The sequence below is a fragment of the Wolffia australiana genome, chromosome 3 (assembly GCF_029677425.1).
Source record: "Wolffia australiana isolate 7733 chromosome 3, ASM2967742v1".
In the NCBI taxonomy this organism is placed as follows: domain Eukaryota; kingdom Viridiplantae; phylum Streptophyta; class Magnoliopsida; order Alismatales; family Araceae; genus Wolffia; species Wolffia australiana.
The window spans coordinates 2475131-2493974 of record NC_135837.1 but is presented as its reverse complement, the minus strand read 5'-3'; the positions used below and the strand labels follow the sequence as shown (position 1 = coordinate 2493974).

At 37.4% G+C, this 18844-nt stretch overlaps 1 protein-coding gene across 1 annotated transcript; it reads right to left on the bottom strand.

The window, feature by feature from the left end:
- Nucleotides 1-17486: 17486 nt before the first annotated feature.
- LOC144700467 (fasciclin-like arabinogalactan protein 6) lies at nucleotides 17487-17999 on the bottom strand. The gene has a single exon (XM_078571866.1). The coding sequence runs from the start codon at nucleotides 17997-17999 to the stop codon at nucleotides 17487-17489; it is 513 nt and encodes a 170-aa protein (XP_078427992.1).
- Nucleotides 18000-18844: the final 845 nt, after the last annotated feature.

Below are 18844 nucleotides of genomic sequence, written 5' to 3'. Positions count from 1 at the left end.
CTCGTTCCCTGTGAATGTACATTTCTAATGAGAAGAGGTAACCCTTGCATATACTTTATTAAACCGAACCATTAAAGATTAGTAGAATTCAGCATTGCCATATCTGTCGCCAGAATGAAGACGAAGGGAGCTCGCCAACGACATAGGACACCTAATCAAGATTAGTTTAGTAATGATGAATTTATTTTATACTCGTTAAGAGATTAGAAGGAATCGGAAACATATAAGTTTAAATATACATTAGGATTAAACATAGTTTAGGGTCAAACATAGAAAGGATAAAATATAGATAGGTTGAACATAGATAGGTGGAACATGGATAGCCGTTACATGAAATATAACGGCTATGTTTTTAATAGATCTAACGGTCTGAACCGTTCGATCCATAGCTGTTATACCATTTATAACAGCTACGATTTAAATAGAATGAACGGATCAAACCGTTCGATCTGTAGCCGTTATAACTAAAATAACAGTTACGATGTTATTAAATCATTACTATATTTAGCATAAACATACTCTATATAAAGAGAACCAACCATGTTCACAGATCATTACTGGAATAAAGAAGAGATTCTAATCTCGACTGTGTCCCTCTTCTCCTCTCTTCCTCACTTCTTGTTCTTCTATATCTCTCTATCTTTCTCTCACTCTTTCTCTTCTCAATCCCTCTTCCAAAGCAAGGATCGATCCTTTTCAGAGCTGTCTGGTAGCCGTGCTGACTTTATTCGACGGCCTTGCCCCCCAGATATCTTTGGACATGCTAGGCTAGACCCTTTGATACCTGAAAAGAAGCAATGGTTGCAAAAAACCAAGAATGACAATGAAGAAAATGATAAAGATGGAGAGAAAACGAGAGAAAGAGGAATCAATACGGCATAAGTAAAAAGTGGCTAGGCGTTCTGTATTTCCATCAATTAAAATGTTGTGATTTTTTTCATATTTATGATAAAATATATAACAGAAATTTCTTATTTTTTACCAAGACATTTATCACTCGTCGTGTATAAGGTTACCGTTTATGTGTACATCTTAATCCTATGTATATTTGATCCTACACTATAGATTTGATCATATCCATGTTATATCCGGCGGTTTTGATTGGATTCTATCTATGTATGCTCATAGGGTCTAGATTTGATAATATCTATGTTTGAGTACAGGGTCTTGATTTCATCTGAATCTGTCAAGTATTTGGCTACATGTTTGTTTATTACTAGTCCACTATTATGCGAAATCCTACTGGTCAGATCAGTTGCTGACTGTGTGACACGTGGCCGAATTGCTGACTCCAAAAAATACATCACGGCACTCTATTATAGAAACTCTGTTTCAGCTAAAATCTTATTCGATTAGACTTCACACCCCATACTTTATTTGACTTTATGTCCTAGGCAAAAAAATATGGACGCCCTTTCCAATCGGGATGTCACCAGTTCATACGTACACATCCAACATGCCGTAAACGGGACAGAATACCCCTTTTCAGCTCTATAAAATACATATTTATTGATACAACAATAATTTGTAAGTAAGTTCTTGAGGCCAATATTATCATTTTTCAATTTTTATTTAATTATCTAGCCAAACACTTCTCATCACAACCGGTCAAGAAGGTTTATCCAAACCAATAAAGATAAAATTACAATATGAGGCAACAAATGTACAGTTCGAAATTGTACTAACAGATAAACGTGATAAGATGGAGATTTCCACAGAAAATCATCCAAAAAACAGCAGGAAGATTTCTCCCCCGCTATTTATACTCCATTGGAGCAGTCGACAATAGCACTGCAGGCGCATCACGCAATGGGTTTCTTTCGCTTACACATGCTGGCAGCTCTTCTTTTCCTTTTGGAGGTACCGGGCTTCGATGCTAAGGCAACGAAAGAGGTTATACCCATCTTGAATCGGGCAAACCAGTTCAGCACGCTTATTAAGCTGCTTGAGGAGACAAACCTGCTCCAAGCGCTCGAGAATCAGTTAAACACCAGCGTAGAGGGAATTACCGCCTTCGCACCCACAGATGCCGCCTTCCGCAAACTCCCCACGGGTACCATTGAAAACCTGAATTCGATTCAGCAAACGTTACTATTGTATAATCATGCAGTGCCCAGGTACTATACCTTTGACAGCCTTGCGGAGGTCACGTTCCCCCTATATACGTTCTATGGGCCTCTGAACATCATCACTTTACGACAGAAAAGGCCTTTCGTTTCCATTGGAACAGTAACCACCGCGGTGAAGAACCCCCTGTCTGAGAAGTTTCCGCTCTCTGTTTTTCCCATCGACGATGTTTTGTTGTCGCCATTCCTGCTCGGTTGAGGGGTTCTTCCATCTATTGCAATCAAGTAAAAACCCCAAAACTTCTCCTGCTCGTAACTCTTGGATGTCCCGGAGATTTGCCTGTTCAGACAATGAGAAGGTTAGGCGTTTGATGTGTTTCTATGTTTATCTGTAGTTCCCCTGTTAAAGTATACTTTTCCTCCCGTTTTATCTACTGTCCGTTCATCTCTTAACGTGTAACCTTTCGTTTCTCTCGACGAATCATATGCTCTGGAATGTTTTTAGAGGCCTAAAACTGATCATTTTGCTTGAGCCGGACGATTCATTCTTACTATACTTTACTACGGGGGAGTACGACTTGCACTGGGTTTATCCTTTCAGAGCAGACGGGTAAAATTAATGGCTGGATATTCAAACATCGCGATGCGCTGAAAAGTTTGGTTTCATGGCCCTTGAACGTAACCTCTTCATGAAGGCAACCAATTCAAAGTCGAACTAAAATAAAGAAAAGTAGGCAGGACAGGACTCCGTAGTTTACAAATGTTGGCGAGATGAGAAGAAAAAGAAAAACTGAATGGAGAGGCAGAGTCAGTTTAAGAGGGTAAATGATTTAAATGAGTACCAAAATATTCGTATATACTCATTATAAAGATCAAGGTAGACACGGCCTGCGGCGGCGTGTCTGAGAGGCTCAATGTCATCTGCTTGGAGAAAGGAGCAATAAAGAAGGAAAATTCTTCTCAGGCTAATCACAATTTGGCTTGTGTACATGTAGCGAGAATCCTGATAATGTTAAAAGACCTCAATCTTGTCACTGGATTTGTAGCTGCTTGCCCTTTGACGAGCTTTGGATAAAATGTTGGAATGATGGATGAAGAAATATGCCAACCAAAGCATATAAGTTAAGCTATTAAAACTTGGAGCTTGTTGATGGCGGAAATAATGAGGAATTAATCCTTATTGGCCAGCAATAATTTAAAGTAAGTCCATATTTCAGAATTTACCTTGTATTTGATTTAGTTCAGGCAATACATAAGGGTCCTTCGTGAGGCATTAACTTGTGCAAAATGATGTCTGTGACGGAAAGTAGAATTTTTTTTTAAGTTTCTGCGACGACAAGAAGGCTATTTAGAGGGGGTTGACGAGATTTAATTTTATATCATATTGAATATTGAATTGGATGGTCCCAGCATTAGAGGTGCTTTTCAGGGCTCCACAGGAGGCATTGACTTTAAAAAAATATTTGGTAAACTAAAGAATAGAAACTATTTTATAGTCGACTGAGATGGCTACAGGCCATTCTTAAGGGCCTTTAGGAGAGAACTTTTACTTATCCAAATCAATATTTTAAAACTAACGTTATGATCGGTCAGTATTTGAAAAGTAATCCAAACGTTTGACAGCGATCTTGCGCTCCTATTGTTCCTACAGACTCCGTTTGCTTCTGCCTAATCCCATCTCGCATTTAAGGATATTTACGTTCCCCATTCTGAACGGGCCAATTTTCTAAGTCAATCTTCCTCTTTCAAAACCGATTTCAAGGCATTTCCTGCCTTCAATCTCTTTGAATACGCTGTGATAAAGGAGTTGAAAAACTGGGCCATGTCAGCATTTGGCGCCAAGTCAGCATTCGGCGCCATGTCAGCATTTGGCACCAAGTCAGCATTCGGCGCCATGTCAGCATTCAGCGCCAAGTCAGCCACATAGGACATTTAAATAAGATTCGATAGTAAGAAAACGGAATTTATGTATACCCGATAGGGGATATTAGTTGAAAGGATTCAATATAGGAAAATCTAGCGGTTAGGATTAAATATAGATAGGGCTCATCTAGCGGATAGGATTAAAGATAGATAGGTGCATCTATCGGCTAGGATTTAATATTATATAGCCGTTATATGTAGTTATAACGGCTAGGATTAAAAGATAGATAGGTAAATCTAGCGGCTAGGATTTAATATAATATAGCCGTTATATGTAGTTATAATGGCTAGGATTAAAAGATAGCTAGGTAAATCTCGCGGTTAGGATTTAATATAATGTAGCCATTATATTTAGTTATAACGGCTACGATTTGCTTAGGAAAATTACTATAATTAGCTATTAGTTTATTGTTATAAATACAGAACCAATTGTAACGATTAATCTGCGGACAATACAATCTTCAACCTCTACTTCTTATCTCTCCTCTCTTCTTCTTCTCTACTCCCCGTTCTTGTTCTTGGTATCCAAAGTTCTATGTTCTTTCATGCTGCACTAATCTCAAACACTGAATGTAGACGGAGTTGCCAAACAATTTGCCAAAAATAAATAACGTCAATGTCTAGAAGCTGATCTCCATCTCAAAGCTTAATGGCTATCAATCTCTACAGGTGCTTATGACAGTTTGTAGCCGATAATATGCATTAAATCCTAATCGTTATCACCATCTATCTAAATTGAATCCTATCCACCAATATTTTCCTATCCATGTCAGTAATCCTATATTTAATCATATTCATCTATTCTCATGACATGGATAGGGTACATTTTGCATTATTACGATTCTTGATAACCCCGTCAAGCTTATTGGCGATGGCCCCAACATTAAGCTTGTTTCTAATGGCGACAAATCCTGATTTGGAAGGGTTTTGTGAGAGCATCTGTGTGCTGCCCTAAACGGTTGAAAAAATGTATCATCAAATTCTTCACACTAAATAAAAGTGCTCGTGTTTAGACTAAATAAAAGTCTATTTTGATATACTTTTTTCTGGTACAGAATACTGGGTTGGCATCCATATATGTTGCTCCAATGTTATCACAACATTAGATGGCTGAATTATTCTCAAACTTAAAGTTCCTCCGAATAAATATTGAACCTAGATAACTTCTTACTCTGCATTTGCCAGGGATTTGTACACTGCTTCAGCACTTGAACGTGCTATAGTATACTGCTTTTTAGAATCCCAATATATTAAGTTTCAAGAAGTATGTGAGAAATATGATCTAGTAAACCAGTTTGCACCATTCGACACACTAATAGTAAGATCCCAATGTATATCAGTAAGCCCTGTAAGTTTTTATTTAAGATAAAACACCAAGTGTTTTAAAGCAATTCAATCATTTCTATTCAGGTTATGCCATTTCCACCAGGCTTTATGAACTTCAAGTAAAATTCCAGGCCTTTTACAAGTTAGGTAGCGCAGAGGTTCTACAATTTTTATAAAGAGATTCATCAACTGTTTTGATTTTATTTTTATCAGCTGACTATAAAGAACATGGAGTGGACATTGGCTTACTTCTGTCTATTTGAGATTGCTTCAACAATGTAGCAAGGTATTTTAACTGAAACAAAACACATCTTTAAGGGTGATTTATTTATTATTTAAAAACTCTGGGAAAGCAGTGAGCCATATGAAATATCATGCAATGGAAATTCATTTTCTAAATCTTGTGCAATAAAACTAATGTCATTATAACCAGGATGCATGATCGAAATCGGTCAGCACAAATTAAAAAATTATGGTTTTGTTTCATGTAATTTAATAAATAAAACTGTATCCAACTTGGATCCTTGGAAACTGAGATTTTGAAGAATAATAATGAACTTTGTAAGCAAATATCTAGCTGATTGTTTAAGATAATAAACTGATTTATTTAAACAATAGACCTTGTCAGGATATATTTAACTAATTAAACATTAAAGTAGATCTGTATCGATTGTTTCATTTAAGTTCCCCTGTAACTGGTAAATGTTCAATTTTTTATATGTAGCCATGCATAAAACTAAATGAGTAGTATAGTATAGGATTAAAAGACTTAACATTCCAAAAATCAAATCCTTCTTGTTAATTAAAACCTTTAACAAAAAGCCTATATATATATGATCAATATCTCCTGATGATTTATATCTAAAATTTAAAGGTTTATATTGTTGTTTTTATTTAGACTTAAACAACAATATTTGATCAAAAATTCCACTTGAGTACTCTATAATATGTATAGGGAAACCAAGGGGTTTATCCACAAGGAGGCAAATATTAAAATTTCAGAACTCTCTTGCTGTATATAAAAAAGGTTTCAAAGGTAAAATAACCCTTATTTTGGATTTATCATTTTTTAGAATTAATTTAGCACCAAAAATGACAAATATGGCACTTAGTTAACTTTCTAGAATTAAATCAGATGTTATAATTACCAGATTTGAATAATTATATTTTATGGATTTTTTTAATTTTTTTGCAAGTTTTAAAATAATAAAACTCCTTATTTTACCTTTTCTGGCAATTAACGATTGGTGGTGGTGGTGGTGGCAGTTAGGGCTGTAGTGGTGGCCTGTAGTCAGTCTAAGATTGGTCCTTGGACTGGCTGGCCCAGTTCAAGCCTATTCAGACCAGTTGAATCCCCGTTCAGGCGCCTCACCTTGTTCTAAACACAGCCAAAATTAGGCCGAGCTCTACAAAGGGAGCACGGTATGGATCACTGGGCACCCCACTACTTCCCCCATATCCTGGTGGGCAGATGGATGCACATGTGGCTGGCCTGCTGAAAGATGAGCCCACTCGAGCCCAGAGGGGTAGAGATGGATAGAAAACCCTTGATCTGGATGAGTAAATGATGGATTTTTTTTAGTTATTTTGACAAATGAACTACAAATATTGATGACATCTAAAACCCTTGATCTGGATTTTATAGATCTCTCAAAATAATAATAATAAATGGCATGGTTTTCTTTAAATTCATTAACATCAATGCCTCAGTTTTGAAACTATGAATACTATGAATTCACCTTGCAACTATGATTGCTATGAATTCACTTTGCAACTATGAATACTATGAATTCACTTTGCAACTATGAATAATATGAATCACTTTGGAACAATGAATACTATGAATTCACTTTGTAATTATGTTTAGGATAAAAACTTTATGCCTACTCTATAGTCTATCAGGTCATCCATTTCTAGGAAAAGCAAATGCAAGAACATATTAAGTAAAGAAGTAACATTTGGGCTCAAGGTATGTGAGGATAACGTTGAGCTAAATATTGATATTCCATGGGGAATTCTAAAGAAAATCAAGAAGAACTTCCCATAATGGTTATTTGTTATGGTGCAGTGAAAACAAGGGTAAATATTCTTGAACTTGAGAATACTATCATCAATGAAATGAGTTAATTTTATGTTACTTCCTTAAGAGCCTCTTGATAAAATCTTAGAAAATACATCACCATTGTCACCAGTGAAACATAAATTTGTAGACTATGAGCAATCACTTATAATTATTATCCACTCGGATCTAACATCTCACAAATAATATGATATCTTAATTCCTCAAATATCAATTTGTTGAACCTAGTATTAGATTAGAAGAGTGCCTTATCATGATCATGAATAAAGGTGACAAGCCTTATGGATAGCCAATGAAAAGCTTAAGCCTGAATATTTGATTTTATAAACGAAAATTTTGATTGATTAGATATTGGTAATTATGTAATTCCAATATTCGATGGGTCTCTGCAGTTCATATGATCAATATAAAATGTGCAATAACTGTTGAAATTTTCAACAGTTTATCATTTGCTCCAGAGTTTGTAACAATAATTGAATATTAATTTTAGTGATTAAGAAATATAATTTTCATTTACCTTTAATTTGTCATTTTTGGAAACATTTCAATGAAAACTTATTTTATTTTCTCATTGGTTATTCAGGTTTTATTCAAGTTAATAGTATAACTCTGACCAAGAAAAAATACATTTTCATATCACCTAGAAATGTATGATGTTAGCATAATGATCATAATAATATTATGTCCTGCCATATTCCAATATGAATGAATGCAAAAAATTCATATTCTATAAAGAAGTGTTGCAAAGATTTTTCATGAATGACTTTTCATTTTTATGGAAAGAACATTAAAGTTGTTATCCAAACCTAAATGAAAGCACTTCAACATAATGTTGAATGTAAATGGTACTAATTTGATATAAACAGCACTTTCTTAGACAAAATAATATAGAAGTTATCAAGGACCTGACTCTTCCCATCCACCAGAGGCAACTTTGGGGATTGTGCAAACCTAGAAATTTCTTTTTGGGGTTCATTAAGTATTTTCTGAAAGATGGAACTTCTAACTGAACTCCTCACTAAATATTATTATTCTTGTTTTACATGAGAATGCCAAGATGTACATTCATGAAATAAAGTACCCATGGTCCAAGCTCTTGATTGGCCCTAGCCTTTCAAACTAATGTCTGGTGCTTGGAGTTACGCACTTACTACTGTGTTTGGTCAAAGGAAGGGCAAGAAATTGGTGGTCATTTATGATGGAAATTTATGTGACCGGCAAGCCAATAACACATTCCATATCTCTATCCATGATCATTAATATAACATATTCATTGTGTTGCACATGTAATCCTCATAATGAAGTCCATGAATACATTATCCTAATACAGATATCACTAATATTTAAGCATGTGCTCTAACTATTCCTATTTGAAGGATACTCAAGAAGGGCATCAAAGTATCCAGATTGAATAGCACAATCTAGCCTCACTCATTTGAGGATAGGGGTTGTTCCCATAGCCATTAGTGTGGACACACTAAGGATACATAGTGAGTGTTCTTTAGTGGAAAGATTTCACTGAATTGATCTGTACAAATCCCTGAATAATATTATACCATACTCTCAATTGGGTTGATTCACATTGTGGTTGTTTAAGTGGTCCTTAGACCTGGGACATCAAAGACATATTCTGGATGTACAATTGTACTTTGATTATGATGTACAAGTCTCTAATCATGAGATTCTAAACAGCCAAAGAAGTTCAGATGCATCAAAGAAGTTAACAAAAATGATTGAGGGGTCAAGAGGGGATTGTCAACCTTCAGTATATGAGGAGACAGCTCAAGGAAGATGATATGATGAAGTCCTTGGCCAAGGTAGTGAAGTATCGGAGGACAGTTTTCCAATGATTTTTGAATGTATCAATACTAACTTGGATGAACGATAAGGGTTTGATATTGGACCATATCCTAAGTCATCTTAGGAGTATCAGGTGGATGAGGGATTATACATACACAGTAACCGATGATGAACAGGTTTGATGAGTGAGTCGATACAGTTTACTTTATATCTTCTAGAGCATGATGTTAGTTCAGCACCCCATAGGTTGGAGGCTCAAGCTATTGACTAGTTTAAGTTCATCCAAAAATAATACATCTATATGATGGTATAGTTAACTAATTTGGAAAGCTATTGGGTCACTAGAGTCATTAACTTGATCGATACATGGACTTAGAGGGTTATACACAAATGGTCTTTTGGATGTAAGAAGATATATTTAAGTTTAAGGGGTTTTGATGCAAAATACCTGCGAAGTATAAATTGGGGAAGGCCCTGAACAAAATTCAACCAGGTCAGAATTGTTAGGGGCCTTTCCCTTCTTCTCCCTTCTCGCCATGGCTCCTCTCCATTGTCAATGTGATAGCAACAGTGTAACAACTAAGATGGAGGTTGAACAGAGCTCTCCAAGGTGGAGGAGGAGATTTGATGTGATGTGGATCACGTGGATACATGTAGGGGCTGCACATATGAGCAGCTCGACTCGTCTTGCTCAACTATCCAAGATATCATGCTTGTGATCCATGTGCAGGTGCTTTGTTCCGTAATGAGTCTTCCTCTGTGTGGAATCCTCATGTTCATCCAGATCAAGGCCTCTAGAACCCAACGAATTATTATTAAGATGTTCATGGATTTTCATTTGAATAATTCAAAATTTTAAAACAAATACCATGAGTGTATATGGTCAGGATAAAACTACATTATTTTATGAAGGGGTTGACAAATCCAAAGGAGATGCATACCAGGAAAAGAAGAAAGGGAGATTCTAGAATTTTTCCACCAAAAATATTGTGAACTTCCGCCAAGATTAAGTCTCATCAAGTCTTATCAAGGGGTTTTTTCCCAGATCCTTTAAATAGTCCAATTTGTATATTGACGATTCATCTTGATATGGGGGATCACATGCATCTAAATGCATCCTTCCGGATGAAATTTTTTTGTCCCTGGGAATCCTATTTATGAGCTCATTTTTTAATTCACATGGGTGTGAATATATCATGATGCCCATGGATAAAGTCTCTAGATGGGTTGTCCAAGAATGAAAGCAAAGTGGTAGTTAAGTTTCCTGAAGAGTATTTTTTTATCAAATATGGATGTCCAAATATTATCAATGATGGTGGCTGAAATTTTCAGAACTCTAAATGTATAATTTTATGAAAAAATATGATGTGCCGCATAGGGTTACCACCACAGATCCTCCTCAGGCTAATAACCAAGTAGATCTTTTGAGCAGAGAACTCAAGAACGTCTTCAAATAATTATGAGACCTGCAAGGAATGATTGCTCGAGTAAATTAAAGCCATATAGGGTACATGCTTGTTGGATTCATTTAGCTTTGTTCCTTACATACTAATCTTCCTTTAGTCTTGGAGAATACAGCCATCTAGGTAATAAAAAATCTAGAATTTTCTCAAGAGGATGCACAAAAAAAATTAGAACACTTGGCTTAAATAATTTACATGAAATAAGAGAGGGAGCTTATTAAATTGAAATATCTTAAATTCCAAAATCAAAAGCATTCCATCTCAATAATTGAGTTAGGATAACATCTATGAAATGTAAAAAAGTTTGAATTTTTAAACCCAGGATGATAATATTTCCCAGAATAATAAAATCTACATGGATTGGTAATAACTTGCACATGTCACATGATGTGAATTTACAGATAGGTCTAAGCTTAGTTACCAAGTCCAAATGATTCAATATGTTTTATTTTTTAGTACATATTTTCAGATTTCTTTGAAGCAAACAAAACGAATGCACAAATCAACTCCAATTAATTTACACTGGTTTGGAATTACTAAAGATGTATAAACCTAACTAGTTTAAGGTAGTTAAAAAAGAGATGTTAAATAACAATCTTACTAATCAAAATATAAGTATCCGATGACCGAATCACAAACTCTTTATCTCATTCCACGTTCATTAGTACAATGTATCCATTATAGTACAATGTATCTCATTCCATGTTCATTAGTACAATGTATCCATTATATGATCTGATTTAGTAAATTATGATGAGATCATAATATCGAGATCACTAATCGTTAAGCATGTGTTCCAAATATTTATATTTGAAGGGTAGTCAAGGAAGACAGCCAAGTATCTAGATAGAATAATATTATCTAATATAACTCATATAATCAGTATGGCCACTCATACATTCTGTATCTCGTTACATGTTTATTAATACAATATATTCATTATAGTATATGTGTGATGATTATAATCAAGTCCATAAATATATTATCTGATTTAGTGAATTATGATAAGATCATAATCAAGTCCAAGTTTCGAGCTCTGGGGTGGACAACCGATGATGATGACGGTGACTTCTGACCCTCGTCAGAGTGATGACGCTGACTACGGCACCAAGTGGAATAATTCCGTAGGGGCTCGCACGTAACGGACGGGCTCGGTCTATGCCTAGGGAAACACCCAGTTCGTAGTTTTCTCAAAGTAATCTGTCACCTACACTAACCCAAGTGTGGTGGAGTGCAGCCGAAAATATATTGGAAGACGTAATGTAACTGACGAGCAAGGGAAGATCGTACCTCGTTATTCGGCATTCGTCATCGGCGTCTTTGTCGAGCACGAGGCGGTGCGGGCAGGTAGATGAGTGTGTGTCGTTGGGGGGTCACGACAAGGCTTGGCTGGCGATGGTGTCATCTTAGCGCACGAGCTGTATAAGAGATAGTCGAGGACGAAGAGGGGCAGCAATGATGCGACATAGCAAAAGTCTGTATTTGGCAGGCGCGACCGTAGCGGTGGGTTGGCCTTGTGGAGTCACGTCAATGGCACTCATCGGCATGGAGCATGGTTGAGGCGTCTACACGGAGTAGTAGTGGTGGCATGCGGCATTAGCAGCACAAACGAAGATAAGTCGGTCTCCGGGCCAGGTGACAACTGGTGGGAGATGGCACGACCAGCGGCCAAATGGCATCTCTTGCTCACTAGGAGGGTGCATCGGGCGACACCACTAAAAAGTATCTTCCGAGGGGTAGGGGTCTTCCGAGTGAGTCCACAAGTTGTCAGTTAGCTGGGGCTCCACACGACCAGATGCCATAGCCGTCGGCGGTGCTGATTTAGTCCAAGCCGTGTAGGGATGGACTCATGATGAACACCAGAAGGTCCCACCGTGGCCGGTCAACAACCACTGAAGACTCGTGACAGCGGGTGCAAGGGCCGGAGGACTTTCGCGAGGTCCACTGGATGTTGCACCGTACGCACTAGATACCAAGCATCCTAGCAGGTACAACTGGAGCCGCGAACTCGTCCGAATGGAGATTCACAGAATCATGAGTCGTAGACACGGGGGCGTCGGTTAGGCACATGCAACGCGACATCCAGCAGCATCAGCACAACCGCCGATCGATCGGGTGAAGCACGTTATCAACCCTGTTTCTATTATACGGTCACGTTGACCGCGGCGGGTGACCCCTTCCCGATAAAAATCAATGTTGCAAGTGCCTCGGGCACAAACGTGCGATGGCTCTAAGAGGTGGCGACGACGTTGAGTGGGGATAGCGGCAATCGGGCAGCGTTCCTCCTGCCCGACCCCGTCCTTCTCCCTTCTTCTTCTGCTCCCTTCCCCTCTTCCCTGCTCTCCTTCTCCTTTCTTTGGTGAGATCTCAAAAACAACGTTTAACTGCAACACAATAAGTTCCAGATCTCAACCATGTGTGGTGCCCATCATGGCCTTGTATAGGGCCATGATGGGCCTTTACAATGAGTCCAACAAGGGGGTCCAATAAGGGACCCCTTTTACAACATAAATAAAGAGACTATGAAATTAAAACGATTCAAAAATAAACGATACGGACAGAAACGGTGATATGAACACGAAAACACAGCGATACGGATGATGAAAACAAAAACATCATAAATTAGCGAACAAAACGAGCATGAGCCGGCGAGGAATTCAAGTCAGTCGATGGTGCAGTCGTGCTTCTCATCCGTGGCATGAAACCCGGATTTCTTCGCCGTAGCATTAGCGGCCCGGTCAGGTGGGGCACGAGCCAGCAAGGGTTGATGAAGCCGATGACAATGGCTTCGAAGATGTGGCGGCGATCCTGGGTGGGTGCTCTCCATCATGAAGCAAGGTAATATTGAGATGTTTAATAGGTGATGAATGTGTTGCAAAAATGATGTGATGAAAATAAAGATGGATCTGACCAAATAGTGATGATGAAAATGAAATAGTGTATGCTACATATACTAACCTTAGGTCCTTATGTTATGCCTAGACCATAGTAATTTATAGATGCAGGTGAGCTCCTCCTCTTCTCCATTTCTTCCCCTTAATCAACTAGGACATGAAGATGTACACTTGATTGGTCTCTCAACTAACTCTCTTTCTATTTCCCATAAATCTCAAAGAGACATGGATGAATAGCGGGGAGAAAGATTAAGTTTGGCTCAAAGTTTCAGCTCAAACAGCTTTATGAATCATCATATATTAAGGGTTTTTTAACAATCTTGGCTTTATGTGAATTTTCTTTCCTCATCAGAGACATTGATTCAGTTCCCTCAGAGTTTTGCATCCTTAGATTCTCCGAAAAATTCTTTGGCAATAGTTTATCATATTTCTATGTTATCCTCAATCTATGGCTCAGAAAATGTCATCCAACTTGCATGAAATAAGACAAAAGTATAAAAGTAAAAATATATAACTAATATATGTCATAGTGATACAACACAATGGACCATGTCTACACATGTTTATGGACTCTATCGTCCCTTAACGTATGACATATGAATCTACAAATGTCTCATGTGTGATGTAGGGATGGGAGTATGGCTTCCATATGTTACAGACAACCTTAAAAGCCCAAGATATTATTTGATCAAGTTAAGGGGTACCTATGATAGATCCACCAGATTTTTATAATTTCTTATTCAATCCAATGCTAAAACCACATAATACTGTTATGGTTTATTTCAACCTTAAATGACTTATTTTAAAATTATGGCTGTTATAAATCACCCTTAATTAAGTATTTATGTATAATTCAAAAGATATAGTTATAAAAGATAAAACCTTTGGGCACCCATGTTCCAAACCTATGGATCACAAAAAAATAATCAAAATTGTTTCGTATCAGGTGGGATGCAGCTGCTTGCCATGTGGCCCTATAAGCGTATGTGGCTAGCTGCCTATGGCTAGACCATCAATGCAATATTTTCCATCATGTGTTACTGGTTCCAAGATGTGGCTCTTGTTGTCAATGTGGCTAAAGCCACCAGTTTGCAGTCTGCCACCTGGCATTAGCATCCCACATGTTAATCTGTCACATGACTTGGGACTCTCATATGGCTAGCCACAATATTGGCTGAGTGATGAACCAGGAACTAGGGTTAAGAATATTTTTAAGGCTTCCGATTTATGCAAAAAATTCTATAATTTCCTTAAGAATAAAGGTGGAGTAAGGGTCAAATCCATAGAGTGCAAGTATAGAATAACTGATTTGTAGCTTTAACTTCTATACTTTTGTTTTGAAAAATATTTATTTTATAAAATAAAATAAATTAATAAAAGAATACTAATCTAATTAAATACATAATAATTCTAAGATTCTTAGAAAATAATTTATGTAATTACTCAAATTTAATTGAACTACTTTAATATAATTTATAGTGGGAATAATGATGAATTCTAATTTAAGTTCCTTTGTCGACCCTTTGTGAGGGTTGGATGATTGTTCACAGCGATGAATGTGAGTGGAGTAGTATGGATGAAAGAGATATTGTGCTAGTTTCAAGGGAGATGAGGGTGGATATGCGCTGAAAAGTGGTGGAATCAAGGTATGACAATATTTTGAAAGTTTCTGGGAAGAAGGAGATAAAGGCAGATACAAGCCGACGGCTGGCAGAATTAGAGGTGGCATGTGTGATTGTGGAAACCTAGGCTATCACCGATGATAATCAAGGAAAATGGACTGGAATTCAAAGTAAAAATGGTAAGCCTTGAATTTGAACATATAGTAAACCATCAAATGCATTTAATGTGCGAGAGAAAAATAAGGCAAGAAAATAAGGCATAATGACAACTATGAATGCATTTCAAAAGTCATAAAAGCTGAGAACAATAACTGAATTTCCTCCATGAATTTGATTTTTAAAATTTTTTTCAAAACAATTTTAATATCTGAAATTATCTTCTTCAAAATTTAAAAAAGTGTTTTTATCTATATTTAAGCTTTCAAAAATAATCCAATAGTTTTGATATAAATATCTGAGGAAGGAAGATAAGTCAATGTTGGCCATCAGATTTTAAATATCAAATGACGTATGATTTATATAACTCTTTGAGGAAGGACAAAGAACATGGATATCGACATTTGATACAAATCTTATGTCCTTAATGATTTTGCAGATTGAATAGATGTTCAAACATCAGATGTCTGGAGATACGCGAAGGTAGTCATCCAGTGCATGTCTGATTGTCATAGTTTGAACCATTTTAAGTCAGTGCGCTTCATATGCATGCTTCCTAATATGAATAACCATGTATGATCTGATGTCAGACCCACTGACTGAGGCTATACTCGGCATAATCTACTTTGAACAATCATCAAAACACATACTTAGCCATTTTTATTAGAATGTACATAATCTTGAAATGAATGTAGAAATGGTAATTATTGGAGTTTGAAATTAATGGGTTATCTCTTGTTTAATTTCCCCCTGTGTATCTTATCTAAGGCATAATACCATTCCCTTCATCCCAAATTTTTAGATTCAACCACTCTTGGAAATCAATGTAACTTCTTTTTAGCCGTACTCGGATTTCCCCTTCGCTCTCTATGTGAAAATTAGGCTCTAAAAGAAAGAGAGAAACCTTGGTCCTCTATTTTTAGTTTTTTCAGCTTCAACTCAAATACATAGGAACCAGAATCAGACTGCTGCCAAGAATGTTGTGCAAGAAGTTACAAGCAATATATGACTACCTTCAAAAATTTGCGCTATGGGTGATATTTATGAAAAGATCATTCAAACTACAAGTTATTCCTAGTGTCTGTGTAACCATAAAAATAGAATCGTGACATGTGATGGATGATTGAAGAAATAACACCCAAACTAAGACAAACAATGAAAACATTTTGCCATCATCATCGCAAAAAACATAGTTACTGCTACTGATCATGGGTACATTGAAATAAGTTCCAAAGAAGTTTTACTCTTCTATGACATACATTCACAGCCTGGCCAGCCGTCTATTTTCCTTTATTCTAATGGGTGAAGATTTAAAACTCCTGGGTCTTGTGTCCATAATGAAGACAAGTGCAAGATCCCTGCAGCATCAACCTCGAGTGCTAGGATTTAAGAACTAGATAGTAAAATGAGAATATGTATTTATACTCGCAAAAGAGAAATAGATTGATAGGATTAAGTATAGGATTAAATCTAGTTGTTAGGATTAAATATAGATAGGATTAAATTCAGTTGTTAGGATTAAAGCTAGATAGGAAAAACAAACCGTTTGACAAACTAACAGTTATGCTTTATTTAAAATAGACAGTTACAGATCTCGATCTGCAAAAGTCTATAACTATCCGTTATAGAAATATCTATAAATACCAACCCATCTGTAAAGATTTTTCATAAGAAGAATCAACGATTTTTATATCCTTGTTCTTGTCTCTACTTCTTGTCCATGTCTATTCTTATTCTTCTCCTTCTTCTACATCTTCTTCTATCTTCTCTGAGCGAATCTTTACACATAAGTCTGCTCAGTTTCAGCTCATCTTGGACTTGGTTCATTCATTCAAGGGCCAGGAAAACAAGGCGTTCAAGGCATGTTACGCGAATGTTACTTGACGGCAAACCCAGTTAAAATCCTACTTCCCTACTCTATAGTTTGAACTTTGAAGTTGAGGAAACGTCCGTCTCAAACAAAAAGATCAATTTTGGATCTCTGAAAAACTCCAAAGCATAGGAATGAATAGAATGAGAGAACAGTGACACGTCCACAGAAGCTCCAACAGTCCATACAGATGAAAAGTGATAGACCAACACAGGAACAACAAAGAAAAACATACAACTATTAAGCACAAAACAGGTCTCTCTTGTTGGGTAGCACCCAGCGACGTTCAAGGAAGAAGAACGTCGGCAATGGGGAAGATGGAGAGGGGGAACCTTTGATAAAGGACGCCCTTCACCGCCGTGGTCACCTTCCCAGAGCAAACGAAGAGTCTTTTCGGCTTTCCTGTGATCTTCAGAGTCTTCCCTGCGGCTAAGGTTGAAATGGGATTGGCGAGCTTTGGCAGCTGAGCGAAGTTGTAGTATTTGGTTAATCCATGTAGAAGTAGAATCTGCTTATTTTGCACCGTCGTCAGATTGCTTAGAACAGCGGCAGGGATTTTTCCAAAGGCAGAATCGGTGGGGGCGAAGATGGTGATGCCTGGACCTTTAGTATTAGTTGACAGACTATTTACAGTTGGGACAAGGCTTGTGGCGTTTAGAAGATTTATCAGCATGGTGAACTTCTTGCCATGAGTCAAGATGTTAACAGCGTCTGGCGGAGCGATGGTGGCGTGCAAGGCTGAGGCCTGAAGAAGGAGAAGGAGAAGAGAGAGGAGGGAGTAGAGAAGATAGGATGCCATGGTGTGGTGAGGCTTCTTTTCTGTAGAAGTATATTTATAGGAGAGCGTTGTTTATTTATTGTTTGTTTTAGCACCATAGATCAGTCATCTAAAGATAAACGACCACTACTCTCTCGTTTCTCGGTAGTTAGAGAGCTTCGGGATAGTCAAATAAATGACGTATTCTTGATTGATTTGGGATAGGGAAACATGTTGTGACTTGTTGAAGAGAAACAACGACCCAAGACGCTACGGTGAAATGCGGAATCAACTCGGACGTGATAACTGTGTCAGCGTATAGAGACAGGAAACAAGGACCTCTTTACGTCACCGGCGTGACGTCAACGTGCAAGGCTCTTGGTGCAGGGCAACGACTTCTCGTATGGTGCTGCGGAGCAACTCCTCAAACTCCCAAGACAAGGGAGCGGCCACCAAGGAGTGATGAAGACAAACCAAAGGAGAGAGAGAGAGGAGAAGAGAGGAAGAGACAAGAAGAATGAACAGAAAACTCATATGCCTTGCATTTCAGAATAGATTTGCCCTCTATATATAGAGGGCCAATTACAGTTTCAGGGAATTTGAAAGGTCTGGAATATGAAAAGCCAAGAGCCTTTTCATATTCTCCAAAGAAGCCTCTTCATATTCCCACAAAGAGACAAGAGGAGGGGGGTTAAAACTTTTCAACTCCCCCTTCCTTTATTGGGGTTTGACTAGTCAAGCCCTCCCCCTTCACATTCCCGTAATGGGGGGGCTGACACACCCCAACAAAACATAATCAAGATTTTTGTGGGTTAAATTAATTTCTTAGTAAATGGATATTCAGTTATCATTGGTGAATCCCAACTAATGTATTTTACTTGTACTAA